A 19398-nucleotide genomic window follows, 5' to 3' on the forward strand; every position below is an offset into this window, starting at 1 on the left:
TATAAGATTTTATTTATTTGACAGAGAAACTCACCAAAAGGGGGTATACAGGTAGGGGGAGCGGGAGAGGGAGAAGCAGGCTCCCCGCCGAGCAGGGAGCCCGATGCAGGGCTTGATCTCAGCACCCTGGGATCATGACCCGAGCCAGAGGCAGACACTTAACGAGTGAGCCACCCAGGCATCTGTGCTTCTAACAAGCACCTCAGGGAATCCAAGTCCCAGCCAGCGTGGAACTCTCTCACTGCCCAAGGCCAGAGTGGGACCCCCGACGCTAGCAGATTTCTCCAGATGCTCTCACCCAGACATTGCCCAAACTTGTCTGTGCCTCTCCGGCTGTGTGATGAAAGCCAGACCCTTCCTCACTCGGCTCATCTCTGTCCCCCATCACTGTCTGGTCAAAGTAAGTAATTAAATTACTTTAATTTACATTTAAGTAAAACGTATTCGCTGCCTATTAACCTTGAAAGCCGCCTTATGTTTGGCACTTGGTTTAAGAACTTTCCTACAGGTGCGGTAACCTCGGATATTGATGCCGGTGGAAACAGCCTCCCACTTGCGTTTTCTAAGTTCTGCAAACCTTGGGGCGTAGGAGTTAGGCCCCCGAGTTGGCATCTTGGCCACATAGGGACTTAGGAGCCTCATGACTGTGGCCAATTATAAGAGCTCCTGGTGTCTCATCTTTCAGGAGGGGACAAGAAGGGCGCCTGGGTGGCTCAGTTGGTTAAGCGACTGCCTTCGGCTCAGGTCATGATCCTGGAGTCCTGGGATCGAGTCCCGCATCAGACTCCCTGCTTAGCGGGGCGCCTGCTTCTCCCGCTGACCTCTCTACTCTCATGCTCGCTCGCTCGCTCTCTCTCTCAAATAAGTAAATAAAATCATTTAAAAATTTAAAAAAAAAAAAAAAAGAGGGGACAAGAATAAATAGAAAAACCACAGGGCTTGGTAGTTAAAGGGTCTCGGCCCGGTTACCTGAGCTGAGTTCCCAGTGGCAGCATTTGCTGATGAGGTAGCTAACCTTGGGCGCGTAACAGGATCTCTGTCTGCTGCCCCAAATGGAACGTGACAATAGTCCCCTCAATGTGAGACACGTAGAGCTGTCAGGGTTAGCTCTCCTGACTTCCCAAATCAGGGGGCTCTGAAAACAAAATGAAACAGCACGGGGAAAATGTGACTGCAGAACCTCGCTCGCAACCAGCCCCCAGCCAGTAGTACTCGAATTGATCTCTTGACCCAGAAGGGTCTTTCTCTTCCCTTCTGGTTAATTCCTACTCGTTTGGTCCTGAACTAAAAGTCACCTCCACCTAGAAGCTAGCCGTGATTTCTCCTCTCCCTCCCTCCCACCGAGGTTAGGTGTTTCACCACTCCCCCCCCCCCAGCATTTATTTATCTCACTTGTTATTAACCAGTAATTTGGTGACACACAATCTTGAGTTGACTAGAGATGTGGATTCAGATGCTGTCAGAAGCCAGGCAGCAGCAGTGACTGCGGCAACATATACGCCGCCATGGGGAGTGGGAGGGCCTGTGGACACCCAGCTGGGAAAGGAAAGCAGCCCGACAGCCAGGAACCATCAGGGGCTGGGCTGGCTCTCACAGGCGGGCCGTGCTGTTCTCCTGGTGAACAAACAGTTCACAGAACATCAGCATGAGCAGGCAACCGTGGTGGAACAAGGCCCCTCCCCCTATCTAAGCCCCAAGATACCAAACATCCCCTCCCCCGCTGATCTGAGTGACGGTTGCATCTCTCCCTAGGCCAGATGCGCCTTCTCTGCTCAGTATTAAGATACCAAACCCTAGGGTCTTCCCCATTTCCTGACAGCTCCCAGGCGGGCCTCCACCCTCCCTGCACCTCCCGAACATGAATCCCCAACCAGGAGTGAGTCCTTCGTAGCAGCCCTGTCACAGAGATACTGTGTGACATGGTCTGAGGTTTCCCTTATGCCACTGAGCCACAGACTTCAACCACAGCCATGTCCCTGGTGGTCTCTGGCCAGAGGACCTTGACCTGGGAAGACCCAGCCGCCTCACTGATTTTGAAAACCTTGAAAGAGAATCTGAAGGCTCAGTTTCGCCTGTGGGCCCCCGATGAATGGTTTAATTTCTAATTTACTGGATTGTAAACCTCCCCGCCAGCAGGGACCTAATGCATCTTGTTTTCCTGCCCTCCCCCACCCCAGCCCCAGCACTGGGCCTGGGACATCATAGACACTCAATAAACCAGTTAATGCAATGAGCTAAGGAAAGGGCAGCTGGGAGCGTTAAATTAAATGAGTGTGCCTGTGGCCTGTGGCGTGGGGTGTGCCCCATTGGGAGGTTCCAGCAAGGGCAGCGTTGGGACTGTTGTGTGCCAGATGCTGGAACCAAGGCAGCGGGGATGCTCACCCTTAGAGAATTCCAAGCCCGTCGGGGAGGAGAATTTGGTGGTAAGACCCCCAAGCCCAGCCATCTGTGACAAGCATAGCCTTGTGCAGAGGGTTAATGGAGTAGATTGGTCCCCGTGGGGAAAGCCAGAGGGAAGATTGTGAGTGAGATCAAAGGTATACTTGGCCTTGAAAGATTCCCTGGCCTTTGGGAGGAAGATGGTGGGAAGGGGGCATTTCCTAATGGTGGTTGAGAAGTGGGGAAGCTCAGGGTAAGATGTGGTAACGGCGACTAGAGATGACAGAGTATGTGTGGTAGGAGCCATGCTTCAGCTCTGGCCTTCATTCCAAAGGAGCTGGGGAGCCACCGAAGGTTGTTGCGCGGGTGAGCAATTGAGTAAGTCAGACTGATGATTGGCTTGGAGGATCTGACCGTAGGAGGAACAGCTGAGTCTGATGTAGTGCTTATTTGCCATCTCTTTCCTCAGCACTCTATATGATCCACGTCAGGTATTAAGACTTATTATCCCCATTTTACCAATAACCGACTCAGGCACAAAAGGGTGAAAAGCTTGTCCAAGATGCCAAAGGCAGAAAGTGGCAAATCTGAACTTGCTGGGGGGCAGAATCTTTGCTCTTGACCACCCCTCGGAAGAGTCTTCATGACTGTTTCTCACACTTGTTCATGCCTCAGAACCGCCCCCAACCCAAAGCTCTGGTGAACCGCGCAGATACCCAGAATCCCCTCCCCTTGGGGTAACATCTCCGTGGCTCTGAGCAGGGTCGGGAATTTAAGCCAGCCAGTGAGGGCTTGGTTTGAAGTACTGAATCGAGTCTGCGTTATAAAGAGATCCCCAGGGGCGCCAGGGTGGCTCAGTGGGTTAAAGGCTCTGCCTTTGGCTCAGGTCATGATCCCAGGGTCCTGGGATCGAGCCCTGCTTGGCAGGGAGCCTGCTTTCTCCTCACTCTCTGCCTGTCTCTGTCTACTTGTGACCTCTGTCTGTCAAATCAATCAATCAATCAATCAATCCCCAGATGGATCTCAAGATCCTAAGAAGTTTGTCTGCCTGACTGCCCCCAAGCTTAATGCCCCCCGCATCCCCCACCCAAGGAAAGTTCACACCAAAGCACAGTATCTTAGTCCCAGTTCCTTCCTTCAGGGCAAGCAGTTCCGATTGGCTAGGCTCCTGTCAGGTATCTGCTGCTGGACCAATCAGCTGTGGCAGAGAGAGGGCGCGAAGTCAGAGATGGGAGCCTGGAGGAGGGTGCACGGGGCGGGGTGCCTCCTGGCTGGTGGGGTCCCTGTGCACCACGTGTGTGAAAACCCTTTTCTCTCAGGAGATGAATTCCGAGTTTCAGTTGGATCCAGAACCCTAAATGTGAATCCTAAGCCCAGTCAACTTAGGAAGAAAAGAGCCATAGATTTGAATATATGACAGAGTGGTAATACCCTTGATCTGTAAAGCTCATGTACAAGTCAATGAGAAAGAAAGTGAAATTCAATAGGAAAGAAAAAAAAAAGGAGCTCATAGCATAAACAGGGAATGCAGTGTAGAAGGAATGGGGCTGGATAAAAAATGTTGGAAGGGATTCATCCTCACCAATTATAAAGGAAATGCGCATGAAACTAACCTGATCTCATTTTGTCCTGTCACATAGCTGGGAAGAGCTAGTGAAAGTAAAGGGAAAAATGTAAACTGATACAGATTTTTGGGAAAGATCTTATAATTATTTACCAGCAAGCAATTAAATGACCATACCATTCCGACCAATTCTTCAACATTTAGAAGAATGTATCCAAAGAACCTAGAGGTCCGTTAAAAAATTGGGGTAGGTGTATGGGGTTATGGACATTGGGGAGGGTAGGTGCTTTGGTGAGTGCTGTGAAGTGTGTAAACCTGGCGATTCACAGACCTGTACCCCTGGGGATAAAATATATGTCTATAAAAAATTAAAAAATAAAAAATAAAAAGGCAGCTTAGAGAAGCCTAACTATACAATTTGCTGAAGGTGTGAGTCCTTCCCAAAGTCCAGCTAAAATCAACTTTTTGGCATTGAGAGAAAGATCACTGATTTTTGAAAACCAAAAGTTCTAGATAATATTTTTTAAATGGCATGCAATTAATGTAACATATGCTCTAATAACAAGAAATACATAAAACTGAAGGTTTCAAAAATGTATGTGTGTATATTAGAGGCTGAATTAAATGAAAGTTCTAATTAAAAAAAAAAACAATTGGGGTAGGTGTTATTTATAAAAGTAGTACTTAGAAACCAGCTCAGTGTCAAAGATGGGGGAATAGATCACTGAACCATGCCACAACCAAAATGAAGGAAGAGTATGTAGCCATTTGAAACTGTTTTGGATCAATGATAGGGTGGCAAATGGCTTCAAATGGTGAAATTTTTTAACAAAAAAGAGTATAAATGATTTAAGCCACAATGCCAGTTTTATGCTTTTAAAAATCTCCATACAAAGAAACGTCTTCACCATTAGGTTGATCATTAATTCACAAAGGTCCTCTAAGCCCCTGTCCTTTGTCAAGTTCTGCGTTAGGTACTGGGAGACAGTGATGGAAAGGACAGGCGTGTCCTCAGGTGGTTCGTCCAGCCAAAGGGAGGAGGATGGCCATTAAGTAATTTCCCAAGTAATTATTTGATCACAGTAGAGATAAGTGCTTTAGAGAAAACGTACAGTATATAATGAGCGGATAATGAAGGGGTGTGTATCGTCACGTGATATATTGCCTCGGCCGCTTTGGGCAGCTTTTCTTTTCTTCTCTACACTTACTCTATACTCCCTAGATTTTCTACAGTTACTGTTTCCTTTTATTTAAAAAAATAGATAGATAGATAGATAGATAGATATGTTTATCTATATATAAATATATGGTACCTGGCTGGCTCAATCTGAAGAACATGTGACTCTGGATCTCTTTGTCTCAGGGTTGTGAGTTCGAGCCCCACTTTGGTTGTAGAGATGACTTAAAAATAAAATCTTAAAAAAAAAAAATATATATATATATATATATATATACATATATCCTGGGATCGAGTCCCGCATCGGGCTCTCTGTTTGGCAGGGAGCCTGCTTCCCTCTCTCTCTCTGCCTGCCTCTCCATCTACTTGTGATTTCTCTCTGTCAAATAAATAAATAAAATCTTTAAAAAAAAAAAAAGGGAAACAAAGTGGAGCTTTTCAACGGAAGAAGAGAAGCAGCCTGGGCTGGGAGGTGTGATGTCTGCCTTCAGCTCTCCGAAGGGCAGCTTTGGGGAAAGGAGCTATACTGCCGGCCCACGTGACCCGGCGGGTTCAGACACTGATGCGGACAACCTCAGGCTCACATCGTAAGCAGTGTCATAACCACGTTGCTGGGCCCCTGAGGGGCTCCTGCTCCAGACCAGGACTCACGTCGACACCCGGACATGCGGCGCAGCAAGGGAAATCCCCGGGAGGCAAAGAAACGGAGCAGAAGCCCACAGCAGGTGTGGGAGGCCGTGAGCGCCTGGAGGGCAGAGGGGGCTGATCTCACTAGACGTGGGACCTGATTTTCGTAGCCACACCGGAGGAGGTGCGCTCTGAGCTCTTGCAAAGAGTTGCCCTCAGGTCAGTGGGACTCAGTGAGTGCGACTGCGACACCCGATCCCCCCCAAACCCTAAAGGGCCTGAGGCAGCCCCCTGATGACCAAGGCTACTTGAAGCCTTTCCCTGGGGTATCTGTAGGCCCTGCTGTTCCCAGGGCATCCTGGAACGAAGCCAGGTGTGGGGGACCGATGGGCCTGCTGTAAAGCCAGCCAAGAGGCTCCAGCAAGACCTGGTGACCAGCTGCCCCAAGGCGCCCTTGTTGGCTGTTGATTTCTAGCCACCTGCCACAGAAACCATGAATAATGACGTGCTTCCACATCCCGAAATGTCACCTTCTCCCTGCGGCCCTCGTGCCTCCCCCTACTTAATACTGCCTCCAGCACTCCCTGTGGTCCTTCTCGGCTTTAGTTCTCTCCGTAGCCGTTAGCTCTGTATCTACAGTAGCTGTATAGTGTGTGTTTAAATCATTTATTGCCTGCACCACGCCCCACTAGTATCAGCTCCACGAATAGAGGGATCGTTGTCCCTTTGGCTCACTGGTGTGTTTCCAGTGCCTAGAACAGTGCCTGGCACACAGTAGGTACCTCGGCAGTACTTGCTGGATAAGTCCGTGAATAATGACAACAGCACCAACAGTGTTACGTGCCTAATTTTTCATTTGTAGGACAGCCCTAAGAGAGAGGGATAAAAATTGTCCTCCATCCCCCGGGTGAAGAAAGTGAGGCACAAAGAGGTTACGTAGGGACGCCTGAGTGGCTCAGTCGGTTCGGCATCTGACTCTTGGTTTTAGCCCAGGACACGGTCTCAGAGTTGTGAGATCAAGCCCTGAGTTGGGCTCTGTGCTTGAATTTCTCTTTCTCTCTCTCTCTCAAATAAATAAACAACTCTTTTAAAAAGAGAGAGGTTAGGTACCTGGCCTACACCTGACCTGGTCACACACCCAGTAAGTGGCCAGACCCAGACTCATACTAGTTAGAAGATGGATTTTAACACATCTGACACGGAGGTGTGCACCAGAGTCCGTGAGATTCCTGTCAACCAAAAGGCAGTCACCAGAAAAAAAAAAAAAAAGAAAAGAAAAGAAAGAAAGAAAAAAGAAACACGTTTTTGGGAGCCCGTGAACAAACCTGAACCTTGTTGAACACATTCTGTCTCTTTGGCAGAGCAGGGTGCATTTTTTGGAACTCCGTGTATGGCGCTCCATCGATAAAACACCTTCCAAGACTTTGGGCGATGATTCTGGTTACAGATGAGCAGTAACTGTGTTCCTAGAAACGCTGCAGACGGTAGCAGGGGTCCACAGTGGTGGTTGGAGGAACAGCTGCAGTTCTTGAAAAGCAACAACTGGAAAGAGGGATTCCCTCCACTAGACAGATTGGGTTAAGTTTCACGGCGAGGTACATGGAAGAGAACGGCATACGCCGGTGGTTCTCAAACTTGACCACGTACCGGAACAGCCTGGGTGGCGTGTGAGAACACAGGTTGCTGGGCTGGGTCCACCCCAGAGGTTCCCATTCAATGCGCTGGGGAGGGGCCTGAGGATCTGTCTTTGTAGCCGGTTCCTCCGTAGGTCCCGTGATGCTGGCTGGGAACCCCACTTTGAGAACAGAGCAGAGCAATGGAAGCCAGAGCAAAAGCCAAACCCCACAGCCCAGATGAAACATTTCAGCAAGAATGAGGTGTGGTTGATCCAGGCATCCAGGGGACTTGGCGTGAAGACAGAACATCCATTTGTCAGAATCTTCCAGCCAACTTTAAGCAAAAGCCACTTAACTTCCCCATGCACGTTGCAACTGAAACCCTGAAACCATTTACCCGAATAGCAAATGCTAGTGGACCAGGTGCTCTTGGACCGACATCAGTGGTGCTGTCATTGCCTGAGGCACTCGAGAGGGGGAGATAAGGAAACAGGGTTTCCTGGCAGATGCCCAGAGAAAATGAACATAGTTCATTCCATAAATACACAATTTCTAAGGAATTTCATTAAATAAAAATTAAGGAATATAAAAGCATTGCTTCGTAATAATCAGCAGCTTTTAAATTTATTGTACTTCAAATAACAACACATCTGACAGTCAGTAAGATCTAATATTCAAAGAAAGATTGTGTTTGTTTTAAGAGAAAATAAAACTAGCACCACCCGCCTGTTACGTGGATATTACTGCTGGAGGCAAAGCCAAAGTAGGTCATGATGTTAGGCCTGCGCCGATTTCAGTAAGGATATTCTGTAAATGCAGTGGCAGAAATGCCGAAAGTGGTGCCTCAGGGACTGAAGTTTGGGAAACCGAATATCCAGTGACTTTCAAAGTCATCGTTAGGGCCTCTCAGCCTGACAAACTCACCCAACGAACAGAACCCCACTAGTCAGATTGACTCCCCCTGTGAAACCAGATCTGCATGGGACAAATCATGTGTAGTAAAGGACGGAACTATTTCTAAACCCAAAACCATAAATTGAGTTAACAAAGTCGTCACGAAAATTTTATAAGCAGAAAAAGAAGTTTGAGACTGCCTATTTTATCTTTTATAATGATAAATGTAAAGATAAAGATGGTAAAGGTGTTTGGCCTTTCTTTTTGTCCCCCTGAAAATTACAGTAAGAATATACCTGGGGCACTTGGGTGGCTCAGGTGGTTGGGCATCTGCCTGTGGCTCAGGTCGTGATCTCCAAGTCCTTGAATCAAGCTCCACATCGGGTTCCTGGTTCAGCCAGGAGTCAGCTTCCCCTGTACCTCTCCACCCGGTTCATACTCTTTCTCTCTCTTTCTCCCTCTGTCTCTTTCCCTAATGAATAAATAAAATATTTAAAAGAAAAAATCTGCAAAAGCAAGGATTTCTTTTAGTAATATTTGTGTTTTTAGAGATTATTTGTAGTTTGGGCCACAATTCCTTTGATCAGTTTGTTTCCCACTGTTAGGATATTTTGATAAAGCTTATGAATACCAAATGCATTTGGCTGGAGCTAGTAGACAGCTTGCCTGGTGTAGATGACATTTCTTGTTTATTTACTAAGTCTAGATTTAATAAGTCTGGATAGTTTCAGAGCTCTGGCTCAACATCAGATTTTCTTTTCTCCCTTATGGTTACAGAATGGCTGCCACAGATCCAGGCATCACATCCACATTCCAGGAAAGACAGGAAATGGGCAACCAGGACAGCAAGAATGAGTTTTTCCTCAACTGCCTCCCTTTCTTTTTTTTTAATTAAGGAGAGAATCTTTTCCAGAAGCCCCCCAACAGATGTTCTCTAGTGTCTCACTGACTAAAACAGGGTTACAGGATTACCCTGAAGCAGCAAAGGAGACTGGGGAAGTAATTTAGCCTGTTTGTTCTCTAGAAAGGAAGATAGGCAAAGGGAATAGCTATTGGGTGTTCATCTTATAAAAACTAATAATCATCTCATCTTTTAGTTTCAGCTCCAGAATTCGTTTTCGAACATGGCTATCAAACTTATCTGCCCACGGAAAGCAATGAAAACCAGACAGCCACTGTCATCTCTCTCCCTGCCAAGTCCCGTGCCAAAAAGCCCACAGCACCACCTGCTCAGAAAAGGCTTAACTGTTGCTATCCAGGTAAAAGTGGCATTGGGACTTGCTTGTATAGAGGATGTGACACGTAACAAATCTCGGGACTCTAACTTGTGAATTCCCAACAACTGGATATAGACATGCTCTAAACTGCTTGGCTTAAAAATCAGAGCACCCCCCCCCTGCATTTATATCATCACATATGACCTATTTCACTGTCTCTGGTCACCGTGCACTTGGACTCTAAGATTTTTTATAGGGGCGCCTGGGTGACTCAGTTGGTTAAGCATTGGCCTCGGGTCATGATCCCAGGGTCCTGGGATTGAGCCCCTCACAGGGCTCCCTGCTCAGTGGGGAGCCTGCTTCTCCCTCTCCCTCTGCCTTCCCCTTCCCCTGCTTGTGCTCTCCTCTCTCTCTCTGTCAAATAAATAAAATTCTTAAAAAAAAAAAAAAAAAAGACTTTTTACAAACATGGGACTCATGAGGATCCAAGTTACTGTGAATTTTTCTTTCTGTGCTATGGCTTAGGAAGATACCCAGAAAGATTGCTGTTTCCTTTAAAAAAAAAAAAAAGAAAAGAAAAGAAAAAGAAAATACTTTTTACTTGGAAATAATTTCAAACTCACAGAAAAGCTGCAAAAATAGCACAGAAATTTATGGATGCCTTTCATCTGGATTTCCCAAATGTTAACATACTGTATTTGCTTTGTCATTCTTTCTGTATATACATACTTTTCCCCCAAAGCCATTTTATTTATTTATTTATTTTTATAAACATATAATGTATTATTGGCCCCAGGGGTACAGGTCTGTGAATCGCCAGTTTACACAGTTCACAGCACTCACCATAGCACATACCCTCCCCAGTGTCCATAACCCCACCCCCCTCTCCCAACCCCGCCCCCCCCCCCCCCCCCCCCCCCCCCCCGTCACCTTCAGTTTGTTTTGTGAGATTAAGAGTCTCTTATGGTCCCCAAAGCCATTTTAGAGTAAGTTGCAGACGTGATGTCCCTGTACCCCTAAATACCTCAATGTATATTTCCTAGAATCAAAGAACTTCTTTTATAACCCACAACACAATCCTCAAAAATCAGAAAATTAACACTTAGGGACATGTGTCTGGCTCAGAGGGAGGAGCATGCGTCTCAGTCTTGGGGCCGTGAGTTCAAGCCCAACGTTGGGCAGAGAGTTTACTTAAAAAAAAGGAAATTAACATTTACACACACTATTATCAAACCACTGGCCTTATTCAGATTTTATTAGCTTCTCACTCTTGTTCTCTGTAGCAAAACAATAGCGCTTTCCCCTGATTTGGGATCCAGTTCATGATTGCACGTTACTTTGAATTTTCCCGTCTCTTCGGTTTCCTTGAATCCTAAACTTTTGTCTTTCACGACCTAGACATTTTTGCAAAGTACAGGCCAGTTATTTTATAAAGTGTTGCGCAGTTTGGGTTTGTCTGTTACTTCCTCACAATGAGATTTAGGCTCTGCAGTGTGGGCAGGAAGCACGGATGTGATGTCTGTCCTTCTGAGGGCCTCGTATCAGGAGGCACGTGATACCCCTTTGTCCCGCTCACCGTGGGGTTTACTCTTGTACTTGGTTAAGGATGTTTCTTCCAGGTTTCTCCACCCTTAGGTTACGATGTTTCCCTCTGTAATTAATCTTTTCTTGCCTTTTTAAGGTTGCCAGTTCAAGACTGCCTATGGTATGAAGGACATGGAGCGTCATTTAAAAATTCACACTGGTAAGTGGCATTTCTGTGGCACGTGTGCCCAGAGCTTCTACTCTGTGCTAGGAGCCGGGGATCCGGACAAGTCAGACATGTGATAGGCCATGGAACCTCGCAGGTTGTCACAGGAGCACACACACAAATTCAATAAAAATAAGATACTATTTCCATACATGATTTTGGCAGAAAATATATAAAGTAATAAAATCCAGTGCTGGGACAGATAGGAGCAAACCTAGCTAGTAGAAGTGTACACAGCTCCAACCATTTTGACAATTAATCTGCCAGAATTCATTAAAATTTAAAGGTACGTATTCTTACTTTGAGGTGATGGTCTTGTGAATGTGCGTATGTGTAACAATTGATAAAGGAAGAAAGAAGGGGAAGAAGACTCCATTTTTTTTTAATGTATCTTTACTGTATCGCTGGATACTGAGTGTGTGTGTGTATGTTATTTTTGCCATTTTGAAGGTAAAATTTAATAAATATTTTTTGTAAAAGGTGAAGGAAAGGGGTGCCTGGGAGGTTCTGGGCGTCTGCCTTCAGCTCAGGTCATGATCCCAAGGTCCTGGGATTGAATCCCATGTCGGGTTCCCTGCTCAGCAGGGAGTCTGCTACCCCTCTCTACCCCGTCTTTCCCCGCCTGCTCCTGCGCTCTCTCTAATAAATAAATAAAATCTTTAAAAAGAAATAAATAATAAAAGGAAAGGGAAAGATTGACGATATGCCTGAATGGCTCAGTTGGTGGAACGTGTGACTGTTGATCTTGGGGTCATGGGTTCAAGCCCCATGTGGGGTGTAGAGATTATTAAGAAAGAAAGAAAGAAAGAAAGAAAGAAAAAAGAAAACAGTAAAAGGAGAGGAAAAGATTGGTCCATGGAGAAGAAAAATTTACTTATTTCTGGTGACTTAATTTTCTTTAATATACTATGGTTATGTCTCCCGGATTTTCTGAATGGAGAAGGAGCTGCATTTAGACTATTTTTAACAAAGCATTAGATACTCGTAATTCAAATGAGAGAGTGTGAATGTAGAGAGTATAAAAGTGTATAAGGCAGGTGTCCTCTGACACGTGGCTGAGATGTCAGTAATTACTGCCCAACGTCGGCCTCACCTTTGGAAGATGACATCTCCAGCTGTGATTTCTGAAATTTCTTGCCCATGGCTAGTGATGGCCTGACCACGCTGGGGTCCCCATCCCGTTCTAACCAACCTCACAGTTCAGGTCCTGATAGGCCATGGAACCTCGCAGGTTGTCACAGGAGCACACACACAAATTCAATAAAAATAAGATACTATTTCCATACATGATTTTGGCAGAAAATATATAAAGTAATATATAAAGTAATATATACTTACTCTGATTATTAGAATATTAAGTTTCAAGTGTTGGTAAGCATTCTCGATGTCACAAAGAAAGAATCTCTCCACACGGGTTGGACGTGGATCCTATCAGTCGAGTGAAGCGTAGCCCATGTATCCTTGCCAGAGTAGAGTGTGGTCATTGTTCACGAGGACCCAGGAAACACTCGAGATGCGTAAGTGAAGCAGTGACCTTAAGTCCGTTTCTGCACTTCCTCCGGAAGCACCTTATACGTGCCGGTAGCCCAGCTTAGGTCCTGGGATGGTTTCTGCATGACAGCAGCAACTCCAATAACGTCTTCCAGCTGGAGAGTTGAGGAGGTGACCTTACCTTTGTTACTTTCGGAGAGGAGGGTGTCGCCAGGAGCAGCCCTAGCAGGCTGGCCCGAAATCATCCTTCTGCTCCCGCATCCGGCGGCTGCTCAGGGTGATACACACACAGCCTGGCAACCTCAGGAGCTAATCAGCTGCTGACCATCACTGAGAAATTCTTGTTCATGGATTTTGAAACTTGACTACTAACATTTTTTATTAATAAAATTAGAATCTTTCATACACTTTGAGGTATATTCTTAAATCCCAGACGTTTGCTCTCTGACAGTAGTGATCAGCTTTGGCTGACCATTCATTTTTGCACTTGGCATTTAGGATTTAGCCAGAAGACATATTTAATATGTTAAGTAAAAAGGGAAAATCCTGACTGGGAGCCCACCTCCTTATGCGGTATAAGCCCAAAGTCACCAGTCTTAGTCGACTACTGTGTCTCATTCTAGAAGACCAATCTTCACCCTAAAAATACACAGTATCTACTTTTTCTATCTCTTATTAAGTTAATATTATATATACCATCCCTACAAATTGCTGTCACTATTGGTCATCTTTCCACGTCAGTAGTACATGTTGGCTTCATTCTTTTCGGTGGCCGGGTAGGACACTGGTTCAATAATCGGTGGCACCTGCATCCAGTGAAATCCTTCCACTTTACAAATCATGGTGCAGAGAAGTAATGATGTGACAAGACCATCGGGATGATTTAATGTGCAAGGAAGTAGTCAGTGGGGAGGCCATGTTGCATTTGGACTCAGAAAGCAAGACCGTCGTGGGTTCTAACCCCAGCGGTTAAGAGGATTGAGGAGAATCACACACAAATAATTAGAGAGATGCCCGTAAAACAATCAGCAGTCATTCATGGGTAGTAGGTATGATAGTGAGTATAGATGAAGCTGCCCTGACAGAGAGAGCCCCACCCCAGCTCCCATGCCGTAGGGCTTTGTCTCTCTCACGTAACTGTCCGGAGCTAGGCACGAGGTCTAGAGCAGGTAGGCGGCTCTGTCCTACGAGACCAGCCAGGGACTTAAGTTGCTTCTGCGTCATTAAAGCCCATCACGTCACGGGATCAGCCGTCTGCAGGCAAGGTGCCCTCACCTGCGCGTTCACCCCATGTCTCGGAAACGGCTGGGAAGGCAGAAAGTGCAAAGTAAAAGGCAAGCAGTGTCCCTTTGCAGAAGGGACGCATTGACCCTCTCTGCCATTTCATTGGCGAGGACCGCGCTGCAGAATGATTCGTGGCTGCGGGCCAGGCTGGGGAAGGGAGCCAGGAGCTGCTCAGCCCCGAGCTCTCTGAAAACTTAGAGTGTTGGCGCTTTAGGGTGTATCTGTGGAAAAAAAGGAAAAGGAGAGAACGGAAGGAGACAATGAACAGTTCCTATTCTCCTTAGTTCTACTTGAGACATGTGAGTCACCTATTTTTAATGGATAAGGAATTCATATTTGATGCAGGAAAAACCAAGAAATGGCAAGAGGCAAAATAGAAGAACCCCCCCCCCAAAGATGTTAGCTCTTGGCAAATTTTTCTATCTAGCTTTTGAAGTTACCTGAATATCCTTCAGTGACCGCGTACTCTTCTCAGCATAAAGTTCAGTCACAGGTGGGGCGAAAGGCTGGTTGTCCACTGACCTTGGCTGGGGACCGGCTGCCTGTGGGTTAGCTGTCTGTCCACTTGCCGTAGCTGGGGCGGTCCGGCTCTGCTCCACTTGCCTCTCCTCCTCCTTTTGGACCAGTGGGCCGGAGCGGGGAATCAGCCTTTGTCTTCTTCAGTGCTGTTTTCTGATACCTGCTGTGTGTGTGTTTGAAGGAGACAAGCCCCACAAGTGTGAGGTCTGTGGCAAGTGCTTCAGCCGGAAAGACAAGCTGAAGACCCACATGCGGTGTCACACGGGCGTGAAGCCCTACAAGTGTAAGACGTGTGACTACGCGGCGGCCGACAGCAGCAGCCTCAACAAACACCTGCGGATCCACTCGGACGAGCGGCCCTTCAAGTGCCAGATCTGCCCCTACGCCAGCCGCAACTCCAGCCAGCTCACCGTCCACCTGCGCTCCCACACAGGTAGGTCCCTCCTGCTGCTCGCACGCTGGGCTCCTCACCGCCAGCTGCTGAAAAGCACCTTAAAGCCCTGAGGCACCACCTCAGTACACAAGCGGGGGACGTCTGCTCATTGCACGGTTCGCGGGTTCGCTGTGCGTCCACCTGGAAGAGCCTTTCTCGAGGAGGGGGAAGAAAATCATTGAGCTTATAACCCCATCGCTCTCTTTATGCCGCTCTATAACTTATTCACTAGTAAAGTATTCGACAAGAAGGTGAGCTCCATGAAACCGTGAGGGAAATGTCAACAACGCATTTTTTAATAAATTTCCGCATAGTGTCTGCATTCCGGTCATTTTTGAAGTATACTCAGATGAGTTCAGCCTGGGACAGCTTCGTGGGAAAACGCAGCAGGGGAGGTCACTTAATGAGTCATTGACATTTCCTTTTGGCAAGTGTATCAGTTAGCTCTGGATACGGTGATGCTGTGTAACAATCACTACAAAACCTCAATGGCAGATTGTAATCGAGTATCGCTCACATACTTCAGGTCTAGCCAGTTGGCCAGACACTCTGTTGGTCTTGACTGGGCTCAGTCACATGTGGGGCGAAAGGCTGGGTGTCCACTGACCTTGGCTGGGGATCGGCTGCCTGTGGGTTAGCTGTCTGTCCACTTGCCGTAGCTGGGGCGGTCCGGCTCTGCTCCACTTGCCTTTCACCCTCCTTTTGGACCAGTGGGCTACCCAAGGCTTGTCCTTCTCGTGACAGTGGCAAGCACATCCAGTGGGTAGGCCCATTTCCAGGTTCTGGTTGCATCCCATTGGCTGAAGCAGGCTATGTGGTGGGGCCGGACATCAGGGATGGGGCCGGGCTCACCTACCGTGGGAGGTCACCACGTGGTTACAGGGCAAAACCCAGAGATAGGAGGGAGGGTAGAGAATTGTAACCATTTTTGCAAACCACCACAATCCACCATGCTGTCACACACAACTCAGACAGGTGGATAGAATCACACCTTCCTAAGTCACACCTCATCACGGGGTCAGGCTCAAACCCCAGGATCCCTTGATCTCCAACAGTTCTGGGTATGGCTTCTCTTGACCTAGACTTCCTTTGAAGTAAAAAGAGAAGTCGTCTGCTCCTCCATTCCTGATGTCCAGGGGTGACACGGAGCCAGGGTAATTCCAGTAATTCTGCTGTCCCAGCTCCATGGATTTCCACAATCCCTCTGGGCGCATGTCCCCTGGTTCCTGACTCTGCCCGTCGAAGCATCTTCCCATCTTCCCATCTTCCCTGAGCCACTTCCAAAAAGTTGTGGAAGAAGTACCTTTGCAAAACATTCTCAGCCTGCTTCCTGCCTACCAAAAGTAGGGCTCTTTTTAGTCGACGGGGATGACGGGTTTGCTGGTAGAGCCACGTGCAAAATTTTGTGAGTTTCCTGTGTGTCCGTGTGCCAAAATCCACGCCCATGATTCTCTCAGAAACTCTCCTTCCTTCTGAACCCCACTGCGGGTACTTTAGCAGATAACCTTCTGTGGCTGAATCCCTTGATGTTCCTAGGAATCCTTGTCCAGCTGGAGAACCTACCTGGCGCCAACTTAATTCTTTTGGAGACATTCATGAAGAACTTTGACATTCACATCCCTCATTTCTCGTTTGGTCTTAGCCCTGAGATCACATCCCTGGATATGACCTTGGTCCCCCAGCTTCTGTCTTACTGTGAAAACCCTTTGCTAGTTGGAGATGGGAAATCACGTCTGTGGTTTGCTCTATTCTCTCTAAATTCCATTTAGAGAAATGGCCAGTTCTTGTATGAGTTTGTATCTTCCTTATACGACCTTATATGACCTCATCAGGCTCTTTCACTGTTCTGCCCAGAATTAATCTCTTTGCTCAAGTCCCAGATTCAACAGGTGTGTTACAATCTCTGTCTTCTAACTTAACGGCACACGACAGTTGGACCAAATGTTTGCCATTAAATAGTGCACCCTGCCACTTCTTTGGTCTTTTCTTGCCAAAGCCAATGCCGTATATTTTAATTTTCTGTTATGGCAACACTCTTGTTTCTAGATACCAGCCTCTGTATTAGCTCTCTGTTGACACGCTAATGCAACGTAACAAATTCTCCCACAAAACCTCACTGGACCCAATGACATGCCTTCTCTGTTGGTGTTCGGGGGATCCGCTGGGGGTCACCTCGGCGGTTCTGATCTTGGCTGGACTCACACATCTGGGAATCTGCTGGCTGTGAGCTGTCTATCCACTGGTCTCGGCTGCGGGAATCCAGTGCTGCTCCACATTTCTGTCACCCTTCTCCTGGGACCAGCACGCTAAGCCAGCCTCGATCGTCTCCTGGCAGTGTCTGACAGAGGAGCAAGCGAGCAAAACCCAGTGCTCAAGCCATTACTTGGATCAAGTCTACTGAAAATACCATCAGCCAGATCCAGTCACGTGATGGTCAAGGCTCATGGCAGGTCATCCCGCCCCTGTCCGGAGACCATGCAGAATTGCACACGTGGCAGAGGGCGTGGCTACAGGGAGGGACGAGAGATGGTGACATTTGAGAACATCTTTGTAATCTGCAAAAGCAAGTTAAGACATAGGTATCACCGATGGCCAACTGATTTTCTCCAGAAATCGCCCCTGCCTATGTTAGAGGGGCTGAAGCACTCATTTATCCAAGTGGTTCTGATTCATTTTGACTTTATGAGGATAGACTTACCATTGATAGTAGCATCGTCAAGTTGATCTAGAAAAGGTGAATTTTTAAAAATTTAAATGTGTGCTTATGCGATGTCTCCGTAGACTGTTCATTTCCGTTTTAGGAATCCATGGTACTTAGAAAATTTTACAAATCATAAAATTAATAGGATTTTGCTTTGATTCTTTCATTGCTTAGATTTTTATCATCAGTGGTTTTCATAGCAAGCTAAACTCAAGAAAGATCTGTCAGCTTACATATATCAATTGCTTATTCATTCAACAACATTCATTAAGTCCCCACACGGTACTGGACACTGTAAGGACCACGTGGAGGGCAGGAACAGACGTAGTCATTAGCTTTGGAGAGCTCATGGTCCCAGGGAACTATTACTGACCGGTATGCCTCAGTTAAGAAATCTGTGATTTGAAAAAAAAAAAAGATGACAAAGGGATTTGAAACCTTTGCTTTCATATCAAAAGTGTTAACTCTGCAGCTCAGCTGTGAGATTTGATTATCCGGTATTTCTTGGTTCCACCTCTGCTATGGCTTTAAAGAAAAAAAAGGTAAAAAGACTGTCACTTATTTGGGCAGGGATGTAATGGGAAAACCTAGTAGGACATCCTAGAGCAGGGATTCCTCCTTCCACAGACTCCTCCACGCAGGGATCTATGAATAGACTTTAGATGGTCCGTGAACTTGGATGGGAAAAAAAATTACATCTTCATTTTCACTAGCCTGCATTGAAATTGGGCGTGTCCTTCCATTACGAAAATTGGCAGCTGATCTGTGAGTACGGCATATGAACTTGCTGCCAGCAGAAATCACAGATCTTTTCATAACAGTTGTTAGAGATTGATCATTTATGCTCTTTTCTAGTTAGAAATCATTATAGTTCCAGATCCTCCACTAGATCTTATTTAACGCGTTCATAAAGCACACCGAGGGGCACGGGGCTGCCTCAGTTACTGGGTGGAGCGTCCAACTCTTGATCTTGTGATCATAAGTTCGAGCCCCGTGTTGGGTGTAGAGATAAGACTTTAGTAAAACACACACATTGTTATATTGTGAATTTTTTCCTTTAATTTTCTATATAATTCTTTCATTAGACTTGGTTTCTTTTGCATTCGTATTGATTTTTATTTAGTTTGCTTTTTTTATTTAAACATTATTCTAAGAAAGGGTCCATGGGCTTCTCTAAACTGCCAAAAAGGAATTGCTGGTGTCAAAGAGGTTAAGAAAAAGATTCCAAGGCCAAGAGTCAGCGAACTTTCTGTAAAAGGCCAAATAGCAAAGGGTTTGGCCTTCACAAGCCATACAGTCTCTGTCACAATTGCTCACCTCCGCCTTTGTAGCACAAAACAACCATAAGCAACATGTGAACATGTTGGCGTGTGGCTAGATTCCAATAAATCTTTATTTATAAAACAGCAGGCAGTGGACCACATCTGGCGCACAGGCTATAGCTTACCATTCCTTGTTCTAGAACTTCCTGTGCATGATCTTGGTGGTCTTTAGTCATAGAAAGCATGGTTTAGGTTTGAGCTTCTCAGTCTTCTAGAAGTTTGTCAAATTTGCTCCCTGCCATCTTTACTTACTTGCATTTATTAAGCAGCTTATGATGATGTTTTAGACCTTATGCCAAAAAGGCCGAACATGAGCCCAACTTTGAGCTTATGGCCTAAGAAAGTGAACATCAGTCACATGCACAGATAATTACCCAGCATCTAGGAATACCAGCTTTGGAGCCAGCCTGGGTTGGAAGGAATC

The 19398-nt window shown here is 46.4% G+C and overlaps 1 protein-coding gene across 3 annotated transcripts in view; it reads left to right on the forward strand.

Annotated features, from left to right (window-relative positions):
• ZFP64 (ZFP64 zinc finger protein) overlaps positions 1-19398 on the forward strand; it is an 87977-nt gene that overhangs the window by 7695 nt on the left and 60884 nt on the right. For all 3 annotated transcript variants that reach the window (XM_044262815.1, XM_044262812.1, XM_044262813.1), the window contains exons 3-5: positions 9355-9516; positions 11156-11218; positions 14700-14951. In XM_044262815.1, the coding sequence (XP_044118750.1) occupies positions 9355-9516; positions 11156-11218; positions 14700-14951 (477 nt within the window). The remainder of the gene's footprint in view (positions 1-9354; positions 9517-11155; positions 11219-14699; positions 14952-19398) is intronic.

The sequence above is a fragment of the Neovison vison genome, chromosome 8 (genome assembly GCF_020171115.1).
Source record: "Neovison vison isolate M4711 chromosome 8, ASM_NN_V1, whole genome shotgun sequence".
NCBI classification, from domain to species: Eukaryota; Metazoa; Chordata; class Mammalia; order Carnivora; family Mustelidae; genus Neogale; species Neogale vison.